General features: G+C 35.3%; 2 protein-coding genes across 3 annotated transcripts; one reads left to right on the plus strand and one right to left on the minus strand.

The window, feature by feature from the left end:
- Nucleotides 1-3,203: 3,203 nt before the first annotated feature.
- On the minus strand, nucleotides 3,204-6,683 carry LOC104094189 (calcium-binding protein CBP-like). The gene is made up of 5 exons (XM_009600068.4): nucleotides 5,967-6,683; nucleotides 4,053-4,099; nucleotides 3,766-3,941; nucleotides 3,624-3,642; nucleotides 3,204-3,502 (listed from the first exon to the last, which is right to left on the minus strand). Exons 1-5 carry the CDS (start codon nucleotides 6,613-6,615, stop codon nucleotides 3,398-3,400), a joined length of 996 nt encoding a protein of 331 aa, XP_009598363.1. The 5' UTR covers nucleotides 6,616-6,683; the 3' UTR covers nucleotides 3,204-3,397.
- Nucleotides 6,684-8,784: 2,101 nt separating this feature from the next.
- Nucleotides 8,785-13,845, plus strand: LOC104094190 (ribosome biogenesis protein BRX1 homolog 1-like). 2 transcript variants are annotated; one of them, XM_070194915.1, is made up of 9 exons: nucleotides 8,785-8,921; nucleotides 9,680-9,907; nucleotides 10,014-10,155; nucleotides 10,981-11,059; nucleotides 11,497-11,621; nucleotides 12,182-12,283; nucleotides 13,116-13,184; nucleotides 13,264-13,362; nucleotides 13,499-13,845. In XM_070194915.1, exons 5-9 carry the CDS (start codon nucleotides 11,610-11,612, stop codon nucleotides 13,628-13,630), a joined length of 414 nt encoding a protein of 137 aa, XP_070051016.1. In that variant the 5' UTR covers nucleotides 8,785-8,921; nucleotides 9,680-9,907; nucleotides 10,014-10,155; nucleotides 10,981-11,059; nucleotides 11,497-11,609; the 3' UTR covers nucleotides 13,631-13,845. Both variants share the same exon structure in this region; 1 of them encodes a protein (XP_070051016.1).
- The last annotated feature ends 240 nt before the right edge of the window (nucleotides 13,846-14,085 follow it).

Below are 14,085 nucleotides of genomic sequence, written 5' to 3' on the forward strand. Positions count from 1 at the left end.
GGAAGAAGCCATTGAAAAAGAAGAAGGAAAAGGTTTAGTGTTTAAAGAGAACTAGAGAAATAACAGAAAACAAAGATGCAAATCAGGATTTCGAGGAATTATGAAATGCAAAGGAAAAGAATACAGCGTATAAGTAAAATTTTGGCGGCTAAATTCATGGCCATGATTACCTCGATAATCAGAAAAAGTTGTGCTGAATCATGGGATGATGCGTGTTCGGGATATTAAATGCGGAGAGACGTGCGTCTAATCAACTGCCAGGGACCTTCAGAGGGAGAGATAGTAATTCCCACCAAAAAGGTGCTTCTACCAACTTTCCGGTAACACAAAGTTATGTCACCAAAAAGCAGGGGGACTATCTTTATAGGGTGAAATATAATATGATATGTGGACGTCTAAAGAGAGGACACGTGGAACCCAAGACAGGAATGACCGAAGACCGAACGCAACCATTCCGCTTGTCACCAGAAAGGATAACGTTCATAAAGGTGTGTTAAATGCTCTGCGCCCGATAGCATTTAATTGGAAATATTCTGCAGCATTAAGAGCGACGGTCCGTTACAAAGAATTTGATATTTATGTTCATCGTTATGTCTTTATCAATGACCCTCATAATTGACATTAAAGGAGGACATGATTTTAGGACTTCCTTCCCTAGACATAACTATAAATAGTGAGCTCAGTTATCATTGTAAAGGAGACGAATTTTCCTGCTAAACTTACATTCTATTCCATACAAACCTTTATACAATTTTACTTTCTTGCTTTTTGATCTCATCATCGCTGTGCCCGGAAACATTGTTCCCGAAATTATCATCTCTGTTGTTTTCATCTATTTTTCAAGGCTAAGTATTATACATTTCTCCAATTATTGAATTATTTCACGATCAAATTAATTCACTTATCTAGAAACCACGTATAAATTCAACTGTACCGTTTTACGGGTAAACAATAAGATTATTTATTTTCTTAATATTTAAATGTATAGTTTTATTAAAAATTGATAAAATACAAAAGAAATTACGTAAAATACTAATTAAACTTAATACTGTATTAGTAAAAATTTAAAAAATTATATGATGGTTGGTGGTGGTATGACTAACAGTGGTGGTTGTATGTGATGACTGATGATGGTGATTAGTGATGGTAATGATTATCAATAATAGCTTGTAGTTATGGCGATTGACATTAATGACTAATGGTGGTGGTTGATAATAGTAACTAGTAATGATGGCTGATAATTATGGGGGATAATGATGATAACTAATAATGATGGCGACCAATAGCGATAATTAGTGATGGTAATGGGTGGTGATTTGTGGTTATAGTGGTCGGTAGTGATGATTTTAAATGGTTATTGTGGTACGGTTGATTGTGTTGATTGGCATAGTAGTGGTAGTGAGTCATGAGTTTTAATGGTAGTGGTAGTGAGTAGCGACAATGGCGGGCAGTGGTATAAGCGGGTAAAATATTAGTGAAACGCCTTCTTTGCATAAACCCTTAAAATGAAATAGCAACATCTTAACAATATTAAATCTTTGTTATAAACCTTAATCATTCAAATTTATTTAGACACATGTAATAGTTGTAAAAAACTACACTTAACGATTGAAACCTAAATAATTAAAATTCATCAAGGGCGAAAAAAAAAGGGTCTTATTGTTGTCTATTTGGATTCAAAACACTCCCTTTCGATTGTCGCACTCAATTCTTTAACTACTAAATCACCTTTTGTAAACAGTAAATACAACGAAGTAATTTTTTCCCATTCTTATTTAAGTGGATTTGTGAAATAAACCTATAAATGTACAATTCTTAAAAAAAAAAAAATCCAACTTCAATCCCGCTATTAACTCATGAACCAAACATAGGATCCTATTATCTTAATCTCATCGACAAGTCTCCTATCATTTTGAACACACGTCTTGTTTTCTCTACACACATGTATATACATCTTACTTTCTCTATAACAATTACTATATTTTAAGCTCACCTGCTTCTCTTTAAGCCAAATGGACTCGAACAAAGTGGAACGAAACGGAATAAGAGGAAAATTGTATAGGCCTGTATTTAACTATGTTTTGTTTTAGTACAGTATTTCAACCGAATACCAAAATATCAAATTGAAAATTTCCAAAACTATTAGTCACCTTAATTTCAAAATTCAGCCAAAAAATATAATTTCTTGTAAAAATATAATATACAAGAAGGCTCCTTACCTTAGGAGTGAGATGCCTTAGGAGCGAGATGAGTGATAGATCTTGCAAGCACCAATGAAGAATGTAAGCAAAGCTGGAGCTCGGGTATTGATTTCCAGATATCTTAATATTGTGAGAGCTTGTATAATTACATGCAAAATGTTCAATATTGATTCTTATAGTACTGCTCGGGATGTGAACTCCTTATACCTATTTATAATAAAAATTTATATTATGCCAGAAGTATACTCGTCTAGCATAATTTAGAAAAGATGGAACCAGATAAGTTTTTTGCTTTTATAATATGTCCTGCCTATAATAGAGAGCGGAATAAAACAAATACAAAAATAACATAATCAAAGTATGCTGGCTAGAAAATCATTATCATTAACAAATATCTGACACATGCAAAAAATAAAATCTAAAAATATTAAATGACTAATTAAAAAACCATTGTACATTTATCAAATCTCCACATCTATGTGTACTTGACATGATTGCCACATCATCTAAAGCATCGCTTTAAGTTAATGTCAATGTAGCATGCCATATCGTCATGTCTGTCGTCTTATCTATGTTTATGTCGCGTTCCACCTCAACATAAGTAATGGTCTTTTCATGTGGCTTTATCGAAAAAATAACCCCGCAAAATTGTATTTATTAGTGATTATAGGTAATGATATTCAACTTAATACTACCTATGTGTTCACCGTTGCATTTAAACAATACGACAACATTTTTACGGCGTTATAGGTGACATATGTTGTTAGAAAATCAAACTATATCGAATTTAATTACGTAGAGTTTTTCAAAACCGTAACCAATAAACACACCAAAGAGCAGTCCGAGCTGTATCTTTGCCTACAAATACCGCATGCTGTGCAAATGCTGTTTTACATTTATACTTGAATTTTGCTATTCTTTTGGGAGCTTACTTGACTGCCAAGAAAAACAAACCCAGAAACTAATCATGCATTTGACAGCTTTGAAGTTTGAATTCATCGCTTTCAAAAACACATCAAAATTATTTTTATATCCCATTAACAGCTGCAACACACTGGCTTCTACAAGAAAGTGATTTAACTTCACCCAACTCGATCTATTACAACACCAAACAGAAGCATACTATCTGAAAACAAATTATCAAAACGAAAAGATACTAGTAAAAACCACAAGGTAATTGTAAGATTCACATGCTCCTAAGCGATCAGGAAAGGTAAAACGGTTAGCATGAAGGACTCGTAAGAGAATGTAGCCGAGCCAGAATATGAAGTATCCTTCTCCTTGAATTTGTCAGTTAGTCCCTGCAAAAAAAAAAAAAAACATGTGAGAACACAAACACCCAAGTGACTATATAAAATGGTTGGATCCAGCTCGGAGAATGTATTCAAATGCCAGAATAGACAGAAGACAGTGTAGCTTTACCTTCACAGTGAGGCAGCACCTGAATCAAGCAAAGGAAACAAAAGCGCAAATACTTAAATTAGTAAAATGTAGAACAAAAGAGCCGAGGTAGACATAATAGAACAGTAACAAGAAAGATTTGCATTAATGCAGAGATACATACTCGATGAAGTTATCATATTCAATGGCCTTATTCTTTCCACCAGTTTTGTCAAACTTGGAGACCAGCAAATCCAGGATAGGAGGTGATACAGCATATCCCAGGCTAAGTAATGCGTCTCTCAATTCAGATGAATCAATTCTTCCACTCCTATCCCTGTCGAATCTCTCAAATATTCCCTGCGTACAGGAACTTCCAATCAGATTGTATAAAGAGGGAGATCCTTTTTAAGCCAAAACATAGAACACAAAGAAATGCATAGGTGAAGATATAAGAATTTTTCAACTTACTCTCCACTCTTGAAGACTGTAAAAGACTGAAGTGAATTCTTTGGGACCTGCTTCCAGATAAGAAAATAGATCAACAAGTTAAAAAAAAAAAAAGGAAAAGGAAAAGATCAATACACTCAACAATTTTCCCCCCATAAAAGTATATCCCCAGCTCAAACTCTGTCGGCTTCGTCAAATGATACTCCTGATTAACTTCAGAGCCAATAACACTTGGAAATTGGAAATATAGAGAAAAGGCCAGTAGGAAGATAAATTAAAAAATCTTTCCGCTTTCACCTTTCCTCTTCAAAAATGTCGAGGAAAAGATAAGTTTAGAGCACATATTTGCACACAAAATTATTTACTGCCACACTGAAACTAAAATTTCTAAAGTTGAATAATGGTTCTTCCAGGACAACTTTTAATCCATAAACAATGTACAAAGTTGCATTTTTCGATAGGCCGTTTTGTTCTGCCATCTAACACTCAAGACGTGCTTTAATGAGATTCTTAAAAAGAACGGAAAAGAGAAAGGAAAGATTAAAAAAAGAGAGAAGGGAAAAGGGAACTTCGGTCGCTATTCACCATATTGCCACAGGCTCATTTTTGTTTACTTTACAGACAACTAAATGCAACCACTAATTTGATGCATTTCATCCAACTCTGCTACAGAAATATTCACTGAACATCGGGGCCTCAATATAATTGCCAGAACAAAAAATTCAGACATGTTTTAAATTCACAAGTGTGCGCTCTCTCACACACACACACATTTCTATATATAGTTGGAAGAGGTCAGGTCATATGAAGTTTTCAGCTTACAACATGCTCTGGATTTTCTTTGCTTCACAAGGAAACTATGTAATACAGCTTAGAACAAGAAAGTATTCAATTTATCAAAATAATGTTCATAAAGCAAGATAGTATCAAATTTAGCAAGATAATTTTCAAATATGAACTTATGAACACGCTTGAGTAAATTAATCTATTTGCCAATTTATAGGAAATTCTAATCTGCTTTGTAAAGATTTTCCTGCTGGAAAAAATGTCCTTTTCCCCCTTTTTATATGGTAAACCCCACCCTGAAATTTCCCCATCAAGGGACCAACAGTTTCTTCTCTTAATTTTTCCCCTTGATGACTCAAAAACCTGTCTCATGGTAGGAGGTAGACTGTCTGCTTCAGCAGGTTAAAATATATGTCAACAAGATGAAAAGAGATATTGGTTTGCTACATGTCCAACTCAGAAGAAGTAAAATGGTCAGGCAGTCTATGTAACTAAATTTTGTAGGCCTGTTCTAGGTCATATCTTCCGGGCCAATATATGCGTTAAGGATGGCCCACCAATGCAGTGGCTTAATGTTCATAGAAACTATACAGCACTAATCAGAATAACTTATCTATTACAACTGGTTAGACCAAATTACCTTCTTCAACCACTCCGCTCACAAATCAACCTAAGCACTTTTTTTTTATTGTACATACTGCATATTATCTTTTTTACAAGACATATCATTTTCAGCATTGAATTATAACCAATTCCTTTATTTTCTACGAACCATGGGAAAAACTGAAATATTAATTGTTTTAACCACAAAATACACTGCAATTCGTTCTAAAAATAGACGCCCAGATGGAACAGAATGGATATTGAGGATTCAGACGATGCTGACCCCAATTAGTTTGAAGACGCACTCCCTCACTCCCATTTTACGTGACAATCTTTCTTTTTAGTAATGACACAATTCTATATTTAGAAACAATTTAACTCTAAACTTTCAATTTAGCCCTTAATGAGCTATGGCTTGTCTTACCAATTTCGTGCATATAATTTCAAACTCTTTTTTTAAATTCTGTGCTCGATCAAACACCCTAACATAAATTGTTGTTGGAGAGGAATCATACAAATAAAATGCGATTATGAGTGTGAAATTACCGATTTTTCTAGTATTGGTATTGGTGAAGAGGTACATAAGGAGATGAACAGTCCTCAAGCTGAAGCTCTGATTATAAGAAGAAAGCGCCTTCTGCAGCTCCTTATCATCGATTAACCCACTCCCATCCTGGTCCGCCAGCTGGAAACACGCTATCACGTTCGGATCGGTGCCAGGTGGAAAAGCCGAGGGCACTAGTGATGCAAACGGGCTCGTAGCCCCATAAGGAGCTGGCGCGTGGTACCCACCGTAAGGAGAAGACGCGTGTGGGTTATTATCTTTCGGGGGTTTGTTTGGATCACCGTAAGGAGCTGAAGGTGGTGGAGCCGGGTAACCACCGTAAGACTGTGGTTTGTTCTCTTTTGGGGGTTTATGCGGATCACTACCGTAAGACGGAGCACCGGCGGAGTACGGAGAGGGGACGGGTGCGTAAGGGGAGTGACTTTGTGGTGGGGCCGGGGCACCGTATGGGGAGGAGGAGTGACTTTGTGGTGGTGGGGCACCGTAGGATGACGAAGAGGGCGGTGGTGGGGCACCGTAAGGGGATGCTGAATGTGGTGGAGCAGCGCCGTATGGGGTGGAGGAGTACGGCTGAGGTGGTGGTGGCTGACCGTAACCGTAGCCGGGAACGTTATGCGGGTAACCGGACATTTTAGAGAGAGAAATTGAAAAAGATTTTCTAATAATGTGAAAAAGGATAAAGAATAATATTTCTGTGAGTTTGTAAGGAGATTCGATCGATTAAATAGTACTAGGGGAAAGGTCCTGGAATTGGGTATTATTACGCGGTTGCCACTTCTCTGCTTCGTTAAGCTGCCGCTGATTTTGCAAAACCAAAGACTCTCCAAAAAAAATATATATAATACTGCCATACCTTTCTATACCAGTTTCGTTTATATCAAATATTTTTGAATGTTATAGAGAATTGTTATTATAAAGAATATATATTATAACATAACATGAAAATTAGTTCCGAAAAAAATCTGACTTTTATAGTGAAGTATTGTTAGAGGTCTGACTGTAATAGTACTTATTCCTCTCTTTCCTTTTTCTGCCGGTACTTCATTTGTGTTTCATATTTTTATTAAGTGAAAGTATTTGAATGGCTCGAAATGAAATACTTGTCATTTATTATTTAACCAAATATGAAAAAGTAATTTCGCATGTTGCATGAACTATGGTGCATAATGAACCTACTAGGAACAAAATACTTTGTTTTGGCAGAATAAGAAAATTAAATGATTAAACAAAAGCTCTTTTCCTTTTATAAGTTAGCGGGATATATCATACACAATTAATTACTACGGTAGTTTAATGGAGAAAATTGATAAGCGTATTTTATTTTGATTTTGTATTAATTTAAAACTATAGAGATACAACTTGTTATTAATCTTACTATATTTTCTTTATTTGTGAGTGATTGCATTACTGCAGTCTCATTTTTAATAATGTCCGAACTCTTTCTTTTGTCTAATAAGACAAAACATTAATCCAGACAAGCCAATTGGCTTTTCAAGTAGAGAAAGGTGAAAAAGAAACTCTAGGAAGGTAGTCATTAAATAAAAAAACGTGTAAATATAATATATAAATATATATTTAAATTAGTAAAAATATTATTCTAACGGCAAAAAATTAATTAAGAGATAAATCAAGATATCTGAATAAGGCACTAGTTTATTCTCGTATTCTTAAATAAAATGTAGTAGAATAATAAATATATTTAAATAAAAAAACTAATAATAACTTTATTCCGGTTATCTATCGTTAATTCGTTATACCTATAATATAATGATCTGGCCATAAAGAGCATTTACGTATTTATATAACGAAAATAATATAATAGGTCATAAATTGGGGAAATTTGCATTGCATTAAATTTGCGATAAGTTCTGACGCTTTATCGTCGGCAGCCACTGATGTGTTAGAAAGGTATTAACGTAATTGTCTGCATATAAAGGGGTATTAGTGTAATGTAAAGATGTTGCTCCGACCCTTTAACGTTAGGTACGATTTACGCGCATCCAAATGGACACATACAAAAGCAAACAAGTCATCAATTTGAATGAGCTGCTTTTTTTTGGTCCCAAAATTATTGTTTATTGCAAACCGAAGAACTTAATATTTTCACTTTGACTTTTGTTGTTAGATTAGGTGAGAGAAGGAGAGGAAATAATAATAAACAAATAAAAAGGAATTCCCACCAGCAGTAATTCAAGAATTATGACATGTTTGTTTTTTTAAAATTATTTTTCAAAAAAAGTACTTTTGGTGAAAATTAATTTGTGTTTGGTTAATTAATTTAAAAATAATTTTTGAACAGAAATTAATATTTGGTCAATTTTTTGAAAAACTAGTTCTAAATATATTTTTCTTAAAAATACTTTTGAAGAGAAGCTACATTTTTCTGCTTCTCAAAAACTACTTCTACGTCTCTTCAAAAATATTTTTTTTTCTTTTAAAAGCTTGGCCAAACACTTCAATTTTTGATCAAAAATACTTTTGGCCCCAAAACAAAAATTGCTATTAGTCCAGTGGAGTTGACGGGAATTGATCAAGTCCGATTTGTTTGATCTTTTACTTTTCTTATTTTGATTTAAATAAACCGCATTATTAATGCAAAACTAATGTAATTGGTAGAGTCTAATTATCGACAAGAAAAAAAATTAAGTAGACACGTTTATGAAATTAATAAATCAATTTCACCTTTCATAGTGTACGGGTTTAAGATAGTTCAACGCACAATTAATTTTTAAATTTTCAGTCATTCTGCTCCAAACTTAAGAATATTAATGCAGTTCTCAAAACTAATTTAAATCTTATGAGTAATATTTAGTATTAGGTAAAGTTTGGGATATATTAGTCCGCCTTTATTTGCTTTCCACTGCCACTGATGCGCGCCGTGCGCCGTTTCTCGTCTAAACCATCCGCGGCGATTTTCCTTCCTCTTTGGAGCTCAGGTCAGTCAAAATAGCATTTTGTTCATCTACTGTTATGGTTTATTACGGTGATTTCTATTTTTGCTTCCCTCTTTTTTCCCCTTCTTTTTAGAGCTGATAGTGTATTGAGTGAATGTGATATCTTGATATTCTTTTCTTCCTGCTTTTTAGAGCTTATTGTATATTGAGTAAATCGTGTTTTGGTGCAAGGAGTGGTGTATTACTAGATTGGATTAAAATGGCATGCTAAACCACCAATTCTTTCTGCTCATTCAACAAGATTTTGGTTTTTTATCTACGAAAAAGTATTTAGGAATTGGCATGATATGAGTTTAAGTTGAGTAACGGGGTCTGTGAGGATTCGCGTAGTTGACCCTAGCCTGTTTGGGACTGAGGTGTAGTTGTTGCTGTTGTAAAAAAGTATGCAGGAAAAATAAAACATTCATAGTATGAACATTAGACAAGAGCAATGACATTCTTTGTCTATTTTTTTAATCCGTCTGCAAACCAACAATGTATAGTAGTAGTAGTAGTACTAGTACCCGTGCAATTGCAAAAGTAAAAGCAACAAGATTACCGGAAATTGTACCAGGATGTTTGAGTAAGGCTTGAGGTAGGAAGACACAAGTTTCATGACCTCAGGGTATTATTTGGGACTCTGCAATAATACTGCCATTTTAGCAATACCTCATGCTTCTATAACTTCGATTTCTTTTGGATTTCATGCTTTTATTGCATCCCTTGTAACCTTCATCAATCTAAATATTTTGGATTTTTAGAGCTGTGTGTAAAGTTTCATCAATATCCATGGGAAAGAAGCGGAAACACAGTGAAACTGCGACTGTGGCCAATGGGAATAAACATGAAGGTGCACCAGAAAGGCCTAAGAGGACTCTCTTAGGTTGGAAAGATGATTCCATTGACGAGAATAAAGAAACTAACTCTGGGGTTAGTTTTAGAAATAAAGAAAAGGTCATGGTTACTTGTTCTCGTCGCATTAGCTTCAGGTTCATTTCTTCTGCTTTTATTCTTTATAATCTTACAAGAATCCAATTTGTTGATGTGGTTGATTTGAGATGAATGTTTGTACTTGCTGTTGATTTGTATTTTCAGGTATCGGCATTTAATGCTGAACTTGGTTTCCCTTTTGCCTCACTGTAAGAAAGATAACAAGGTGGAGTCTAAGGATAGTAAAGGTGCAACTTTGAATGAGCTAGTTGAGCTGAAGAGCTGTTCGTCTTGTTTATTCTTCGAGGTACCGTCATTTCTGTTGCACAGTTTCAGTCGCCTTGCAAATTCAACTCTTGAAATGCAGTGGGTGTTACTTTGTTTTGACTTATCATAAGATTTTGAGTGAATCAATCAAAACCATGCCACATATAAACGTGGACTGACTTACCTGCTTGAACTACTCCTCTCTCTCCTCCTCCTCCTCCTCCTCTAGACCAATTTAGACTTGGTTAGTTGACATCTTCAGTGCTAGCAAGTTTCTTCCATCTGTTTCCTATTTGCTTCTTCTGTTCTAGTCCTGCCAGTTCAATCCAGTTTTGGGAGATTATAGTCCCACCTTATACCAAACAACCCCTTAGCTTGTGGATTATGAGAATTAATTAGGCAATAACCTTTTCTTTTTTTTTTTTTTTGGGGGGGGGGGGGGGGAGGAGGAGGAGATGTACAATCTCTAGGAATAAGCTCAGGAGTCAAGACTGATGCGCTGAAAGGCTGGCAGAGTTATGTGGCAGAAAATTCAGTGCTTATTCCTTTTTCTTTTTTCTTGCTTAATAATGGGGGTTACCTTGTCATCTTCAAATTCCTCCAAGATATTATTGCTATGAGGAAGGATTTCCTTTCAGAGAGAAGCTTGAAGCGGTTATTATTCTAGATGATGTAGTTAGATGAATTCTAGCTGTCCCTTTAACCATTTTTGGCTAGTCATGGTGGATTGATTGTTTTAAAATATTTTAGCCTTTTGCATTTGGAAACTATGGTTCCATCACTTATTTGTCTTTTGTTGATTCAGCTGTCTCCTCGTTTCCGTTATGCTTTTGACATTTATTATGCTTTATTTTCTGCTTTTCAGTGCCGGAAGGGAAAGGACCTTTATCTATGGATGGCCAAGTGCCCGAATGGTCCTTCTGTGAAGTTCTTAGTTAATGCAGGTAAGTGGATTATTCTCCTTACCAAGTTTTACAAATTGATTCTGATACAATTTGTATATGTTTACTGAACAATAAAGAGCAAAATACAAAATTGGTCGATCGGCCGAAACTATTGACATCCGCTAGCCAAAAAGTGTATAAATTATGTATATTATATGTGTATAATACACATATATACAAAAAATATTCATTTTGTCGGCTATTATTTCTCGGAGGCGGCTACAAATATACATTTCTCAACAATATGAATAGTTGTCCGTCACACCTTATCTTTTCTTTAATTATATACAAAAAATATTCATTTTGTCGGCTATTATTTCTCGGAGGCGGCTACAAATATACATTTCTCAACAATATGAATAGTTGTCCGTCACACCTTATCTTTTCTTTAACGAGGAAAGCTTCAAATTGTTATACTTTTTCGTCTGTTCTATCAGTGCACACGATGGAAGAGTTGAAGCTAACTGGAAATCACTTGAAGGGTTCACGGCCTATCTTGACTTTCTCAAGCAACTTTGATAAAGACCCGCACTGAAAGCTTTTGAAAGAAATGGTCATACAGGTAATTCGACCTCAACTCAGTCATTCTACTTTGCACTTATCCCCATAAGGACTTATCTAAGATATAACAGTTGATTGTTTCGTATTCCATTTTTACTTTTTGCTGATAATCATAACAGTTACTTTCAAGTTTTAAGAAATTTACCTCAGAATAGACAGAGAAGTCTACTTCTTGATCCTAGTTGCTAGACCTACCGAAGGTGCTAATCTTCATGAAACATTGTGTATTTGGGAGTACTGTGTTGGCACTTCCTCCATACCCCACTAGCCTTTTCCTTCATTCTGCCTGCACTATAATCTTGTCCAGTTATTTTGTCTTCTCTGTTTTACAAAATTAAACAGTGGTCGGAGCATTCTCTTTAAATTTTGAATTATTTAATGTGATGTCTCTAGAGGTAGAGAAATATATGGTTGAAATACAAGATTATCTCCTTTGAGTTGAGTTTTATTATTTCATGATGTTTAAGATAATCACCCTTTAGCTCTTACCTTTTCTTTGATGTGATTTTTTCAGTTACTGTTCGGATTCTTACATATCTTTGTGTTCTTCTGTTTCATCAGATTTTTGGAACTCCAAAGGATCACCGCAAATCTAAACCTTTCTATGATCACGTTTTTGTGTTTTCAATCCTTGATGATCACATATGGTTCCGTAATTACCAGGTTTGTTCTTATTCAAAGACTGACCATCTTCGTATGTTTTTTTCATAAGTAATTAACAACAACAAAAAACCCAGTGTAATCCCACAAGTGGGGTCTCGGGAGGGTGGAGTGTACGCAGACCTTACCCCTACCCTTCTGCGGTTAGAGAGGCTGTTCCCGGTGGACCCCCGGCTCAAGGAAAGATGAAAAAGAAGCAATAGCGGCAAGCAGTGGGTAAGCAATTAAATATTTTATAAATAAACTTGCACTAAGACAGTGCTAGTGGCTAGATGATTCAACTAGTTTCTTTTGGATCCTCAGTAGGAAATCTATTAGGGTTGGAAGTGTCTCTTGATACCTTCATCATAACTTCTTTCCAGCTATAGTTTAAAAATTTGCAACGCAGCTAACTTTATTAACCAGAGACTAATATATAAGGTTGCAAACATAGTAGAAAACCTCTTAGGAAAATCTAGGAAGTACAAATAATACATGAGATCACACAATCGATTAGTCTTAAACTCTTTGTTCGGGGTAAGGTTTCTGCTATTGAACCATACTAACCTTGCCTCTGAGGGACTGGGGAATGTAGAGTCACTACTTTCACCTCCATCTCAAAATACAATTGTAGCCGGTAGGTAAGTGCAGCCTGAGTATTAGTTAATCTTTTAGTAATTATGACTTTGGGTTTTAAGTCCTATCTAGAATAAGATGTCTGCCAGTATTTACTTCAAAGCTGTGTTATTTCTAGGGTTCTCTCCTCTCTTTTTTTAACAGATGAGAAGGGTTCTTCTTTACCCGTATACCATGTATTCTTAACTTATGTCATATGACTTCTTCAATTTTGGAACAGATATCTTGTCCTCATACTGGAACACAAAAAATAGACCGTGGGGACCTGGAAAAGATGACCCTTGTTGAGGTTTGCTATAAAACTCTAACCAGCTCAAATTGTGAGGTCTGTGATGTTTGATATTTAATTCATGTCTTTATGCGGATAGGTTGGTCCAAGGTTCTGCTTGAACCCAATTAAAATATTTGGTGGTAGCTTTGGTGGCCCCACACTCTTCGAGAATCCATTTTACGTTTCACCAAATCAGGTAACATTCATCCTCTGGTCCTTATCGTTTCGCTCACTAAAATGTAGATTGCCTTATTTGTCTACAAGGCATTGGGGAAGAAGTGGCTTATTAGGAGCAGATACTAAATGTTTCTCCGCTCTTAAAATGCTTCCAGATCCGATCATTAGAGAAAAAACAGAAGGCCGGGAAATATGCTAAGAAAGTCAAAGCCAAGACTAGGAGAAAAATGCATCAGTTGTCAAATCCTCTAGAAGTCTATGAGTTTGCTGATATGTGGAAGGAATGATGAATCATTGCCCAAACCTAGCATCTTTTTTGTTTTGCCGTTGTTACTAAGGCTATTTTTTAATCACTGGATGCATCAGGGAAATGAGCATCGCCAAGATGCTGCAGTTTTGTTCTATTAGAGTTATGTTTGCTATCCATTTTAAAGCTCTTCAGATTGTTTTATTTTGTAGTGGGAAAGTATTACAGGGTGTAAAAATGCCCGTTATTTTGTTCTGCAGTTTTCCATTATCATTTCTCTTGCATAGAAACATGATAACTTAGGACTGAATCATTCTTATAAAAAAGAAGACTCTCAACGTTGAATTGTAGAAGGATGAACTGTACCAGTTCCAACAAAAACTGGAATTCTCGTAATAGTCATGTGAATAAGGGGAGATACCATATCAATTACTGGCTTAAACATTTCTTTTGTATGGCGCTCTTTATGGTCTTGTGTTCAAGTACTCAAAATAT

This window comes from Nicotiana tomentosiformis, chromosome 2 (genome assembly GCF_000390325.3).
Source record: "Nicotiana tomentosiformis chromosome 2, ASM39032v3, whole genome shotgun sequence".
NCBI classification, from domain to species: Eukaryota; Viridiplantae; Streptophyta; class Magnoliopsida; order Solanales; family Solanaceae; genus Nicotiana; species Nicotiana tomentosiformis.

Excerpts from the sequence above, each read along its gene's own strand:
- LOC104094189 (XM_009600068.4), bottom strand. The coding sequence starts at position 6,615 with ATGTCCGGTTACCCGCATAACGTTCCCGGCTACGGTTACGGTCAGCCA. Across the intron at positions 4,100-5,966 it reads TACCAATACTAGAAAAATCG|GTCCCAAAGAATTCACTTCA; the intron begins GTAATTTCACAC and ends ATCTGGAAGCAG. Across the intron at positions 3,942-4,052 it reads ACAGTCTTCAAGAGTGGAGA|GGAATATTTGAGAGATTCGA; the intron begins GTAAGTTGAAAA and ends TCCTGTACGCAG.
- LOC104094190 (XM_070194915.1), top strand. Across the intron at positions 12,284-13,115 it reads TATGGTTCCGTAATTACCAG|ATATCTTGTCCTCATACTGG; the intron begins GTTTGTTCTTAT and ends ATTTTGGAACAG. Across the intron at positions 13,363-13,498 it reads TTTACGTTTCACCAAATCAG|ATCCGATCATTAGAGAAAAA; the intron begins GTAACATTCATC and ends AAATGCTTCCAG.